Source organism: Phascolarctos cinereus, unplaced genomic scaffold (genome assembly GCF_003287225.1).
Source record: "Phascolarctos cinereus isolate Bilbo 61053 unplaced genomic scaffold, phaCin_HiC Scaffold_4;HRSCAF=312, whole genome shotgun sequence".
Taxonomy (NCBI): domain Eukaryota; kingdom Metazoa; phylum Chordata; class Mammalia; order Diprotodontia; family Phascolarctidae; genus Phascolarctos; species Phascolarctos cinereus.
This window is the reverse complement of record NW_027555847.1, coordinates 210256164-210270669: the sequence shown is the minus strand read 5'-3', so window position 1 is coordinate 210270669 and position 14506 is coordinate 210256164. Positions and strand designations below refer to the sequence as shown.

At 37.7% G+C, this 14506-nt stretch overlaps 1 protein-coding gene across 1 annotated transcript in view; it reads right to left on the bottom strand.

Moving 5' to 3' along the window:
- Positions 1-14506, bottom strand: part of LOC110193499 (phospholipid-transporting ATPase ABCA3-like) — a 337264-nt gene that overhangs the window by 300968 nt on the left and 21790 nt on the right. Inside the window, 2 exon segments of the mRNA XM_078151735.1 lie at positions 6626-6807; positions 11874-11989. Of these exon segments, the coding sequence (XP_078007861.1) occupies positions 6626-6807; positions 11874-11989 (298 nt within the window).

The following is a 14506-nucleotide window of genomic DNA, read 5'->3' as shown; positions in this document are numbered from 1 at the left end:
AATAAAATATCAATGTCAGCCAATTTCCAGCCCAAGACAATTTAGGAGGTCAAAAGAAGAGGCCCAGAGCACATGCAGCAGCAACAGCAGCAGTGGGCTGTGGAGGCAGTGATAGTGATGGCAGCAGCTTTGGGAGTTCTCAGTCCAGAGACACTAAGATTACAAGGACCCCTGTGTTGGCACCCGGCACAGGAACAGGAGCTGTTTGGCAACACAAAGGCCTACGTGCAGCTCCATGTAGCAATTCCAGGATGGAGAGAAGCATTTGTGGTATCAAGGCAGCAGGGGCCCTACTCACAATTACAGGACAGGGAAGAACACCTGTGGCTACAAGAGAATAGGGGCTCTGGTCACAGTATATGACAGTATGTCACAGTAGGTAGGGCAGGTAACTTCAAAAATTTGAAAAAGAACAAATTAAAAATACTCAAACACCAAATTAGAAATCCTGAATGTCAAAGGAGAGATTAATGAAGTTGAAAGCAAAAAAAAAAAAGCTGTTAAACTAGTAAATAAAATTAGGAGCTAATTTTATGAAAAAATAAACAAAATAAAATAGATTAACCAAATTACAAATATCAAAAATAAAAAAGGGGAATTTACCACCAGGACATTAAAGCAATTATGAGGAGTTATTTTGCCCCATTATATGCCAATAAATCTAACAGTCTAAGTGAAATGATGAATATTTAATAAAAATATTAATTTCCTTTAATCCTGCTTTTTTCTTCTCTTTATCTTTCTCTCCTTTCACCCTGTCCCTCCTCAAAAGTATTTTGCTTCTGATCACTTCCTCCCTCATTCTGACTTTTCTTCTATCAGTCTCTCATCCTTCTCTTATCTCCCTTCCCTCCCACTTTCCTGTAAGGTAAGATAGATGTATATACCCAACTGAGTGTATATGTTATTCCTTCTTTGATACACTTCTGATGAGAGTATGGGTCACTAACTCTGACCCCCCCCAGGTCAGAGGGATCCCCAGCTTCTCCTCAAGTGTAAAAACATTTTTGCACCTCTTTAATGTGAGATAATTTACCCCATTCTACCACTCCCTCTCACCTTCTCCCAGTACATCTCTCTCATTCTCAATTTTATTTTTTTGGATATCTTCCCATCAACTCACATTCATGCCTTCTATGTACATGCCCTCAACCTATCCTAATAATGACAAAGTTCATAGGAGTTACAAGTATTATCTTTCCATATACGAATGTAAACAGTTTAATTTTACTGTGTTCCTTATGATTTCTCTTTCATGTTTACATTTTTATATTTCTTCCAAGTATACTACCATATCATCATCAAAAAGCTATTATTTTATCTTCTCTTTACCCATGCACATGCCTTTACATCCTTTCTCTTATCTTACTGTTGTTACGAGCATTTCTAGATCTATATCAAATAATATTTGGGACAGCAGGTATCCTTGCTTACTCCCATATTTATTGAAAAAGGTTCTAGTGTATTCCCATTGCTTATTATGCTAACTTTAGGTTTTAGATACCTGCTTTTATATTAAAATGTTTTTCTATGCCTATATGTATAGAGTTTTTTAGCATAAATAAGTGTTGTACTTTGTCAAAGGACTTTTCTGCATCTATTGAGATACTCGTGGTTTTAGATATTTTGTTTTCAATATGATTAATTACGTTGACTGTTTTTCTAATGTTGAACCATCCTTGAAATGCTGGTATAAATTCTGCTTTGTTATACTGAATGATTTGTTAGATAAATCATTGTCAGGATTTTGTTTAAAATCTTTAAATTGATATTCATTAATGATATTGATCTATAGCTCTCCTTCCGTGGTCTAGTCTTTCCTAGTTTAGATATTAGGCCTATATTTGCCTCATAAAGAGATTATGGTAGAGATAATTTCTCAATTATTGAGAATAATTTGTATAGTAAAAGTATAATTGTTCTTTAAAAGTATGATAGAATCTTAGGTATCCACTGGGGATAGGTATTTTGTTCCTTTGATTTCTTTTTTCTTTGTAGTTAGTTCTATTTACTTTTTTGAGACTGTGTTATTTAAGATCTATATTTGGTCTTCTGTAAGTTTGGCCATTTTATACTTTTGAAGGTATTCCTCTATTTCTTTTGTGTTCTTAGTTGTTAACATATAATCGTGTATATTCAGTTCTATTATTTTCTTCCTTTTTCTAGTTTTGTTATTTTACTTATTTGTTATTTGTTGATTTGATTATCTATTCTCTTTTTAATAATCATATTTGCTAAAGGTTTATAATTTTATTAGTATTTTCAGAGAAAGAGATTTTATTTTATAATGTCTGTAGTTTTGGAGGCTTCCAGTTTCTCTATTTCTCTTCTTTTAATATCTCCTAAGTGGTGCAGTGGATAAGCCCTGAAGTCAGGAAAACCTGAGCTCAAATCTGGCCTCAGGCCAAAATTAACACTAGCTATGTGACCCTGGGCAAGTCACTTAATCCCAACTGCCCAGAAAGGAAAACAAAACAAAACAAAACAATTACTTGCTGCTATTGTGTTACTGCCTATGAATTCTTGTAGCTCTGTTAATATTCCCTTTATGAACTTAGAAGGTACGACATAGGGAGCACATAAGTTTAATACTGATATTGATTTGCTGTCAGTGATTCAGTCTAATGTAGGTTCTTTATCTTTTTTTTAAATTTAAAAAATGTTTTTGCATTGTCTGATAAAATGGATACAACTCATGCTTTTTTAAAATTCACTTCAATCAAGGTTTTTTTCAGCCCTTCATTTTGTTCTGTGTTTTTGTTTTACAAATGTATTTTGTAAGCAACATAAGGTGGGGTTTTGTTTTCTTTCCTTTTTTAAAATTTATTTATTTATTTTTAGTTTTCAACATTCACTTCCGTAAGATTTTGAGTTCCAAATTTTCTCCCCATGTCATCCCTCCCCTCACCCCAAGATGGCATGCATTCTGAATTCCCTTTCTCCTAATATGCCCTCCCTTCTCCTATCTCCTTCCCCTTCAATTTTCCTGTAGGGCAGGATAGATTTCTATACCCCATGGCTTGTATATCTTATTTCCCAGGTGCATGTGAAAAAAACTTTTTTAACATTTCTTTTTAAAACTTTGGGTTCCAGATTTTCTCCCTTCCTCCCTCCCCACTCACCCTCATTGAGAAGGCAAGCAACTCGATAAAGGTTATATATGAGTAGTCATGCAAAACATTTCCATAGTAGTCATGTTGTGGAAAAACTAACCATATTTCCCTTAATCCTATCCTGCCCCCATTTATTCTATTCTCTCTTTTGACTCTATCTCTCCTTAAAAGTGTTTCCTTCTGATTACCCCCTCCCCCAATCTTCCTTCCCTTTTATCATTCCCCTGCTACCTTGTCACCTTCCTCCCAACTATTTTCCTGTAGGGTAAGATAGATTTCCATACCCTATTGTGTATGTTATTCCCTCCTTAAGCCAAATCCAATGAGAATAAGATTCACTCATTTACTCTCACCTTCCCCTACTTCCCTTCCATTGTAAAAGTCTTTTCTTCTCTGTTTTATGTGAGATAATTTATCCTATTCTACCTCTCCCTTTTTCCTTCTCCCAGTATAATCCTCTCTCAACCTTCAATTTTATTCTCCAGATATCACTCCTTCATCTTCAACTCATCCTGTGCCCTCCATTTATCTATCAATATATACATACATTTAATTTTTTCCCTCCAACTACCCTAATACTGACAAAGGTCTCATGAGTTACAAATATCACCTTTCCATGCAGGAATGTAAATAGTTCAATCTTAGTAAGTCCCTTATGATTTCTCTTTCCTGTTTACCTCTTCATGCTTCCTTGAGTCTTGTTTTTGAAAGTCAAATTTTCTATTCATCTCTGGTCTTTTCATCAAGAATGCTTGAAAGTCCCCTATTTCACTGAGTGTCCATTTTTTCCCCTGAAGGATTATACTCAGGTTTTGCTGGGTAGGTGTTCCTTCGTTGTAATCCTATCTCCTTTGACCTCTGGAATATTATATTCCAAGCCTTCTGGTCCCTTAATGTAGAAGCTGCTAAATCTTGTGTTATCCTGATTGTGTTTTCACAATACTTGAATTGTTTCTTTCCGGCTGCTTGCAATATTTTCTCCTTGACCTGGGAACTCTGGAATGTGGCTACAATATTCCTAGGAGTTTTCCTTTGGGGATCTCTTTCAGGAGGTGATGAGTGGATTCTTTCACTTTCTTTGTTGCCCTCTGGTTCCAAAATATCAGAGCAGTTTTCCTTTATAATTTCTTGAAAGATGATGTCTTGGTTCTTTTTTTGATCATGGCTTTCAGAGAGTCCAGTAATTTTTAAATTATTTCTCCTGGATCTATTTTCCAGGTCAGTTGTTTTTCTTTTTTTTTCTTTTTGTTTTTTGGTGAGGCGATTGGGGTTAAGTGACTTGCCCAGGGTCACATAGCTAGTAAGTGTCAAGTGTCTGAGGTTACATTTGACCTGAGGTACTCCTGACTCCAAGGCTAGAGCTCTATCCACTGCGTCACCTAGCCTCCCCAGAGATTTTTCCAATGAGACATTTCACATTGTTTTCTATTTTTTTCATTCTTTTGGTTTTGTTTTACAGTGTCCTGATTTCTCATAAAGTCACTAGCTTCCAATTGCTCTATTCTAATTTTTAAGGAAGTATTTTCTTCAGTGAGCTTCTGGACTTCCTTTTTCTTTTGTCCAATTCTGCTTTTTAAGGCATTCTTCTCCTCATTGGCCTTTTGGACCTCTACTGCCATTTGAGTTAGGCTATTTTTTAAGGTGTTATTTTCTTCAATTTTTTGGGGGTCTCCTTTAGCATCACTCTCAGTTTTCCCTCTACTTCTCTTGCTTCTCAAAATCTTTTTTGAGCTCTTCCATGGCCTGGGACTGACGCATTTTTTTCTTGGAGGCCTTGGATGTAGGAGCTTTGACTTTGTTGTCTTCTTCTGGTTATATGTTTTGATCTTCTTTGTTACCAAAGAAAAGATTCTATGGTCTAACTTTTCTGTGTGCAGTTTGCTCATGATCCCAGCCAATTACTTGAGTTATAAACCCTTTCTTAAGGTAGGGGTCTGTTTCCAGTATGGAGAATGTTCCAAGCTTCAAGGGTTTTCAGAAATACTTCTAGGGACTTGTAAATTTTCAGTTCTTCCAAGGTGCTATGATCAAGGGGAGGTGTTTACTCCTTTCCTGGCCTGTGCTCTGGTCTATGAGTGACCACAAGCACTCTTTTCTGCCTTGGAACTGTGAGGAGGATTTTCTCTTCACCACCACTACAAGCTCCACCATGCCAGTGCTCCTCCTTGACCCAGGACCACTACCCAGAACTATGACCCAGATCCAAGCATGGGCAAAGCAAAAGAATCCTGCACCAGCAGAGAGATCCCTGAAATCTCCCTCTGATCAGCTACTCAATTCCCCTTCAGTCTATGGGCCAGAAGCTCAAGAGGCAGCTGCTGCACTTGGGCTGCACTTGGGAACTGGGGCTGGGACCTAGCTTCTCTCTCTCACCGCAGAAACAGACTTTTCCCACTGACCTCCTAACTGTCTTTGGCATTCATGGGTTGAGAAGTCTGGAAACTGCCACAGCTACCTGTGATTCAGTCCTCTGAGGCCTGCTCCAGGTTGGCTGAGGTTTGCCTTGTCTGGGCGCACACGCTGAACTGCGCTCCTCTCCCAGCCCGATGCAATATACATTTCCAATCAATCATCCAGTTTGTCTTGGGCTGGAAATTTGTTTCACTCTGTCTTTTTGTGGGTTCTGCTGCTTTAGAATTTGTTTAGAGCCATTTTTTTACAGGTATTTGGAGTGGTTTGAGGGACAGCTCAAGCAAGTCACTGCTTTCACTTTGCCATCTTGGCTCTGCCCCCATCTTCTCTTTTTTTATGAGACTTGCAACTGTGGATCCAAATTTTTATGTTCTCCTAATTATTTGGAGAACTACTGTACAGATCATAAATTCTGTACTGACAATTCTTATTTTTCATTCAAACCATTCAGGAACATCTTGCTGTTCTTTTCAAAATCAATAGGGCTCTCTGCCTTATCAGGTGTTGAAAAATTTTCCTTTAATTTGTAATATTTATTCAGAGATGCCTAAACTTTTTTTTACTAGATTTGTACACCATATTTCCTTCTTCTATTAATATTTTGGTTTATCTATTTATACTCAAATTCTTTAACTTTTCTTCCCCTCAAGGTCTTTGGTAATTTTAGTCTTTTTTCCTTATTTTCCTCTATTGCTCACTTTCTGGCTCCCTTCTCATTCTTTTATATGTTTAAGACTGCATATTTAGCTCTCCTTATCCATTCTTGGTGTTTTTATTTGGCAGGGGGGAGTAGGACAGGCAGTGAGTTGTGAATAGTAAAGATAATGAATTAGTGACATCTGAAGTTATGATGCCACATCTATAGATAATATTTTTGATATCATCTGATTGATTCAAGTATGATAATATATGAAAAGTCAACATACTGAAACCAAAATCAGTAAAGACGAGAGGGAGGAGAATTTTTTATTTTAATGGACTTTCTAGAGTTCATTTTTGGGAACAGGAAACCATGGAGAAGGCTAAGAATGCATGTTCTTTCACAAAGTAGCCAGAATTATGCTATAAAAAAACTAAAGAATAGCAAATTCATAACTCACCAACAAGAAGAAGTACCAGGGCTGAGGCATTCCATAATTTCCTGGAAAAACTGCTTCTATATACCAAGTCACCAAGGCATACAAAAAAGAATAAAATATCAACATTCCAAGGATATGTCCAAAGGTTAAATCATCATTTCTGGTGACTGGCTGCATAAGTTTTGCCCATTGAATCCCATTTGCTGAAACACACAACAGAAAATAACTTGGTTATTATACATTCCAAACTAAGATTATAACTATTACTCTACAGCTTCCAGAAACAAGATATGATAGTGTGAGGGGAGAAGACAAAAATTTACAAGTTTTAGGGATCAGGTTTTAATGAATTGAAATTCTGGTGGGACCTTTAAGAAAAAAATATTCTGTAGGCAATTGAAAAAGGGCTGGAACTCAAAAGAGAGATTAGGATTGGAAGTTTTCTGAATAGGGATAGAAGTTGAAATTATGGGCATGAATGATATTGCTAAGGGAGAGTACATACAGAGAGAAATAAGTATTAGGATATAACTACCTTAAGGAATCAGGAAGGATAGAGCACCGGCCCTGAAGTCAGGAGAACCTGAGTTCATATCCGGCCTCAGACCAAACACTTCACACTTACTAACTGTGTGACCCTGGGCAAATCACTTAACCCCAATTGCCTAAAAAACAACAACAACAACAACAACAAAAAGGAATCAGGAAGAGGACAAAATTAGGGAGATAAGAGGAAAATCACATATTTGAACATAATCTGGAGAAAAGGGAATTTCCTGGGAAGCTCCCACTCATCTTGTTTGTCTATGAGTTGTGACAGTAGATTTAAAAAGGGGTCCATATCAACTACAAATCACCCATGGACCTGTCTTTTATGTTGACTAATCCAGGTTAGGGTTAGTAGTGTGTACCTGAACATTCTGAGCTGAGGCCTTTTCTTTCCTCATAATCATAGTAAAAAAGTTGTGAAGCATTAGGACATTAAATTACTCCTGAGTAGACTTATTTGTGTGCTTGTATTATCCTTGCTTAGTACATCCTGAATGTACAAATCCTTCCTTACTCTTTAAGGATCATTTCAGATCTAAGCTCCAACATGAAACATTCCCAAATATTCAAAGTCACATTGATATCTCCTATTAATGAACACTTATGGTACATATGACCTATAATGTATTATTATTTAGTTGTTTTATGCATTTCTAACTAGACTATAATCTCTTCCATGAGTTATCTGCTTTTTACTTTCTTCCTGTGTCTTCCACAGATCCTAGCAAGAGTGTACACATCAGAAAGTTGTTCAATAATAATTTATTTTTGTATAATTCACAATTTTTATATATTTTACTTTTTATATTTTATAACATTAATTTTATAATTTATTTTATTTTCACTTTTGAAGTCTCCATCTCCCCTCTCCTACCCATGGAGAGGGCAAAAAAACCTCCAAAGTCACTACAAATATGTAGAGTCATGCAAAACAAATTCCCACATTAGCTACGTGGAAAGAAGGAAGGAAGAAAGAAAGGAAGGAAAGATGGAAGGAAGGATGGGAGGAAGAGAGAGATGAAGGGTGGGAGGTAGAAAGGCAGAAAGAAAAAAAGAAAAAGGAAGGAAAAGAGGGAAGGAAAGAAGGAAGTCTGTTTTAATTTGTACTCTGAGTCCACAGGCCCTTTGTGGGGGTGGATATCATGTTTATTCATGAGTCCTTTGAAATTGTTCTTGGTCATTGTGGTAATGAAGGCCCTAAGTCTTTCGAAGTTGATTATCTTTACAATATTGTTGTTATTATATAAATTGTTTTCTTGCTTCTGTTCACTTCACTTTACATAAGTTCATACAAGTCTTGGTTCCATGATCCTCTGAAACCATCCCCTTCATCATTTCCTATAGCTCGGCAGTATTCCATCACATTCATATACCATAACTTGTTCAGCCATTCCCTAAATGATAGGCATCAACTCAGTTTCCAATTCTTTGGTACCACAAAAAGAGCACCTATAAATAATTTTGAAAATATGACTCCTTTCCCTCTTCCTTTGACCTCTTTGGAGTATAGACCTAATAGTGGTATCACTGGGTGAAAGGGTATGCACAATTTAATAGCTTTTTGGGCACAGTAATAAAATGCTTTCCAGAATAGCTGGATCAGTTTACAGCTCCAAAAATAGTGCATTAATTACTAGTTTTCCCACAGACCCTCCAGTATTTGTTGTTATTTTTTCAGTCAACTTAGCCAATCTGATGGGTATGAGGTGGTACCTTAAAATTGTTTTAATTTGTATTTCTTTAAATATGCATTTTATATGACGACTGACATCTCTGAAAACTGCCTTTCATGTCCTTTGACTATCAAGTGGAGAATGGCTCTTATTCTCATAAATTTTACTCTTACCTTAGAAATGAGATGCTTTGAGAAACTTGCTGCAAAATTTCCAACCCCCACCCCCAATTTCCTATTTCTTTTCTCATTTTAGCTTCATTGGTTTTCTCCATGCAACATCTTTTAAATTCTATTTATTCAAATTTATCCATTTTACCTCCTGTGAACCTATCTCTTCTTTGGTCAAGAACCCTATCCAGGTCATTTCTTCCATGCTTTCCTAATTTGCTAATGATGTCACCCTTTATATCTAAGTCATGCACCCATCTGGAGCTTGTCTTGGTATACTGGGTGAGATACTAATCTATACCTAGTTTCTTCCAGACTATTCTCCAGGTTTCCCAATAGTCAGAATCTTTGGGTTCCTGTGTTCATTTGTTTCTGTATATTACATATGTAATCCATTCCCAATTTACGTCTCTTTCTTTGCTGAATAGTCGTTCAGTCATAGATAATGTGAGAATTTGTTTTGCATGACCATAAATATTTGTAGTGACTTTAGGGTTTTTTTTGCCCTCTCCAAGGGTAGGAGAGGGGAGGTGAAGACTTCAAAACTGAAAATAAAATAGATTATAAAAATAAGATCATAAAATATAAAAAGTAAAATATTTAAAAATTGAGAATTATACAAAAACAAATGATTACTAAACAACTCTCTTATGTGTACACTCTTGCTAGGATCTGTGGAAGACACAGGAAGTAAAAAGCGGGTAATTCATGGAAGAGATTACAGTCTAGTTAGAAATGCATAAAACAATGAAATAACAATACATTATAGGTCATATGTACCATAAGTGTTCATTACTAGAAGATATTAACGTGACCCTGAATAGGGTTCTCTTGGCAAAGATACCAGAATTGGTTTGCCATTTTCTTCTCAAACAGACTAAGGCAAATAGTGGTTAAGTGACTTGCTTAGAGTCACACAGCTAATGAGTGTCTGAGATGGAACTTGATTTCGGGTATCCCTGACTCTAAGCCCAGCACTCTACCCACTGAGCCTTCTAGCTGCCTCTGTCTCTTACCCAGTACCAAAATTGTTTGACAATTATGACTTTGTAGTATGGTCTCAGATCAGTTATATCAGTCATCTTCCATTACCATTCCTTTTTAAAATCATTATTTACTTTGATATTCATCCAGAATGAATTTTGTTATCATTTCTTCCTCCAAACAAATTATTATTTTTCTAGCTTTATAAAGTAATTCTTCGGTGGTTTGATAGGTAGATCATTGAGTAAGTCTTTGATAGAGTTTCAGTTGACTGCTGCTGTACTGAGTCACTGGTAGTCCACTGGGAGGCTCTGCAAGTTCAGAGTGTCTGAACTCTCAGATCACCTTTGGTCTGAGACTCTTGTCCCAGTTATTCCATCGCAGGTCTCCATGCTGGGCTGAAGGCTATAAGAGGTATTTATGTTCTGTTTCAGGTCTCAGAGCCACATAGCTATATTCTGGAACTTATTCCTTTCTTGGTACCCAGCTAGGGCCCAAGTTTCCTCTCTGCCCTGGGTCTGTGAATCTGGACTGGGCAGTGAGTAACAGCTGCTGCTAGATAGTACCTGTTCTTGTACTCAGTGCTAGTTCAGGGATCCCCTGAAATCTCTTTCTGCCCCCATGCTTTCTGCCTTGTGTTGGCTCTTGTTCTCCATGAATGCTCCTGGCCAGATGTTATTTCTACCATCTGTAGACTTCTCTGTCTTCCCTAAGCCACCCTGGGCTGGAAAAAAAAATTACTCACTGACTTTTTCTTGGCTTTTCCAATCAGAATTTGTTCTAGCACATTTTCTAGATCATTGTAGAGGAATAGTATGGAACTAGGCTATATTGTTTCTTCTCTTGGGGTACAGGGGTGTTTAGGAAAGACTTACCTCAAATGTGGGGGCTGCTGAGCCCTTTTTAGAGCTACTTTCCACCTTTGGTGTCCACCTGCCACCCAACTCTCACCTATGGTTCCAACAAACTATAGCATGTGCGGTGGCCATATCCCAGTAAACCATTTTGGCAGCTGGGCTAAACCACATTTAGAGTAAACAAAGGGGCCCAAAGCTGTCGGTGCTAAGGGGGGGTGTCTATCCCAAGCATATGAGTGGGCAAATGAAAACAATTTGTTTCAATGGCCATGAAGGTAACTGAAGCAGGAGCTGTGGAGCACTTAGTGTGTGGTTAGACATCAAAAGTCATCCACTGCATCCTGAGTCATCATCAGTCATCTTGACATTTGTGGTAAAGCTAAGATAGTGGTGGAGTGGTACCATAGCCAAACTCTTTCAACATTCCCCCTCTCAACAACTTTAGAATAACACCTCAAATCAAATTTTAAAGTGGCAGTGCCAACAACAGATCAGGATGGAGAGATTTTTCCAGCCTAAGACAATTTAAGACATTGGCAGGAGAGGTTTCTGACACCAGGGTGGGTGCCAGGATGCAGCACAGGTAGCAGCAGCATCAGTGGTAGGCCTTGGAGGTGGCTGCAATAGCAGCAATTTGAAATTAAAATTGAAAACATCAAACCCAGAAGCAGCAGCTCTTGGACCTCTCAGTCCAGAAATGATAAGGGGGTTGCATAACTGGTCAGAAAGAGGTTATAGGAAACCCTCTGCTGGCACTAGATGCAGCTGGTACTGATTGGTAACTCTACAGCCAATATGCCATTCTGGGTTGTAGTTCCAGGGTGGAAAAGAGCATGTGAGGTTGGTCCTAAGTGAACAGGGGTCCCAGTCACAGTTCCAAGGCAGAAAGGATAACTAACACTTGTGGTTACAGGAGAGTAGGGGACGTGGTAATAGTACCAGAGCCAAGAGGAGCACTAGTGTTTGCAGCTGCAGGTAGACAGGGGCCTTTCCTGGGTAAAGATAACAACACAGACCAGGACAGCAGTGACCACACCTCTCCCAGGATCACATGACCCTGGAAGCACAGCAAACTTGCAGACCCCCAGAACTGGCTTTGAAAGCAGCAGTACGAAAAAGCTTAAAGCATGGAAAAGTGTTTCCAACACAAAACTAAAGAGAAGCATAAAAAGGCAAACCTGAAAGAGAAATCACAAGGGACTTAATAAAGTTAAATTGTTATATGAGAAGATGATAAATGCAGCTCTAGAGAACCTGATCACTTTTAGAGCAGTTAGATGGAGTCTACATAGACAGAGGGCATGAACACGAGTCAAATATGTTGGGATAATTAAAAAAAATGAAGGGGTGAGAAAGAAGGATGCACTGGGAGAAGGAGGAAGGGACTGTAGAATTGGGAAAATTATCTCACATAAGAGAGGCATACAAGGAGGAACTTTTATGATGGAGGAGGAAAATTGGGGGTTAGTGGTGGCAGGTAATGCTTGAACTCCCATTGGAATAGGTTGAAAGAGGAAAGAATATATCTATATCTATATCTATATCTATATCTATATCTATATCTATATCTATATCTATATCTATATCTATATCTATATCTATATCTATACACACACACACACACACACACACATTTAGCTGGGTATAGAAATCTACTTATCCAATAGGGGAAAGGAATAAGAGAAAGGGGAGGAGAAATGTTCATGGAAGGGTAGGCTCAGGAAGGCAGTGGTCAGAAGCAAAATGACTTTTGCGGAGGAACAGAATAAGGAGAGAGAAAAATAAAAAGAAGAAAATAATTATAACTGTGTCAATGAGATGAGCCACCCCATAAAATGGAAGTGGAGAGCAGAATGGATTAGAAACTAGAATACAAACAATATGCTGCTTACAAGAGGCACACGAAGAGTTAAAATAAGAGTCTGTAGTAGAATTTATTATTCTTCAGTGGACCCAAAAAAAGCAGGGGTAGCAATCATGATCTTGGACAAAGCAAAAGCAAAAAGAGACCTAATAAAAACAGATAATCAGGGAAACTAGATTTTGCTAAAAGGTACCATAAAAATGAATAAATATAAAACATTTTACAGCAAGTTTCTCTGATAAATGCCTCATTTCTCAAATATATAGGAACTGAGTCAAATTTATAAAACTAGGAGCCATTAACTAATTGATACATGGTCGAAGAATATGAACAGGCAGTTTTCAAAGTAAAGCTATCCATAGTCACGAAAAAATGTTCTAAATCACTACTGATTAGAGAAATTAAAATTAAAACAACTCTGAAGTATTACCCCATACCTATCAAAAATGACAAATGATGGAGGGATATAGAAAAATAGGTACACCAATGCATTGTTGATTGAATTGTGAACTGGTTGAACCATTCTGGAGAACAAGGTGGGGCTATACCCACAGGACTAAAAAACTGTACATACCCTTTGACCCAGCTGTACCACTACTAGGTCTATATACCAAAGAGATCAAAGAAAAGGGGAAAAGATCTATATATGGAAAAATATTTCTAGCAGCTCTTTTGTGGTGGCAAAGAACTGGAAATTGAGGGGAGACTCCTAAACTGGGGAATGGCTGAACAAGCTGTGGTATACAATTGTGATGAAACACTATTTTGCTATAAGAAGTGATGAAGGGGATGGTTTCAGGAAAACCTGGGAAGACTTATACTCACTGATGCAAAATAAAGTGAGCAGAACCACAACATTATACACAGGAACAGCAGTATTGTATTATGATCAACTGCAAAAGACTTAGCTTCTCTCATCAATCCAAGACAATTCCAAAGGACTCATGATGGAAAATGCTAACAACCCCCAGAGAGAGAACTGATGAACCCTGAGTGCAAAGTGAAGTATAATTTTCTCACTTCATTTTTTCATAATATGGCTAATATGAAAATATATTTTGCATGATTTCACATGTATAATTGATATCACATTGCTTGACTTGCCAAAGAATAGATGAGTATGAGAAGGAAGGAGAGAATTTGGAATCTGAAAATTTTTTTAAAAAATGATTAATTAATTAATTTAAAAAATTACTTTGTCTTTCCCATTGTTTCCACATTTTCTGTAACACTGTTATTGTGAAAGTTAGTTGGGGGGCTAAGCCAAGATGGTGAAGTAAAGGCAGTGACTTGCTTGAGCTCTCCCCCAAAGCACTTCAAATATGTGTAAAAAATGGCTCTAGGGACACTTAGGTGGTGCAGTGAATAGAGCACTGGCCCTGGAAGACCTGAGTTCAAACCTGGCCTCAGACACATGATACTCACTAGCTATGTGACCCTAGGCAAGTCACTTAACTCTGATTGCCTCGCAAAAAAAAAAAATCGAAATCTCAAATTTTGGGGCAGCTAGGTGGCACAGTGATTGAGTACTAGCCCTGAAGTCAGGAGGACCTAAGTTCAAATCCAGCCTCAGACCAAACACTTGACACTTGCTAGCTATGTGACCCTGGGCAAGTCACTTAACCCCAACTGCCTAAGAAAAAAAAAAGTAAAGAATGGCTCTAAAATTGTAGAGCAGTAGAACCCACAAAAAGACAGAGTGAAACAAATTTCCAGCCCAAGATGACCTGGATGGTTGATTGGAAAGGACTATTGTGCCTGGATGGGAGAGAATTGCAGTTCAGTGTGGGTGTGCAGGCAAAGAC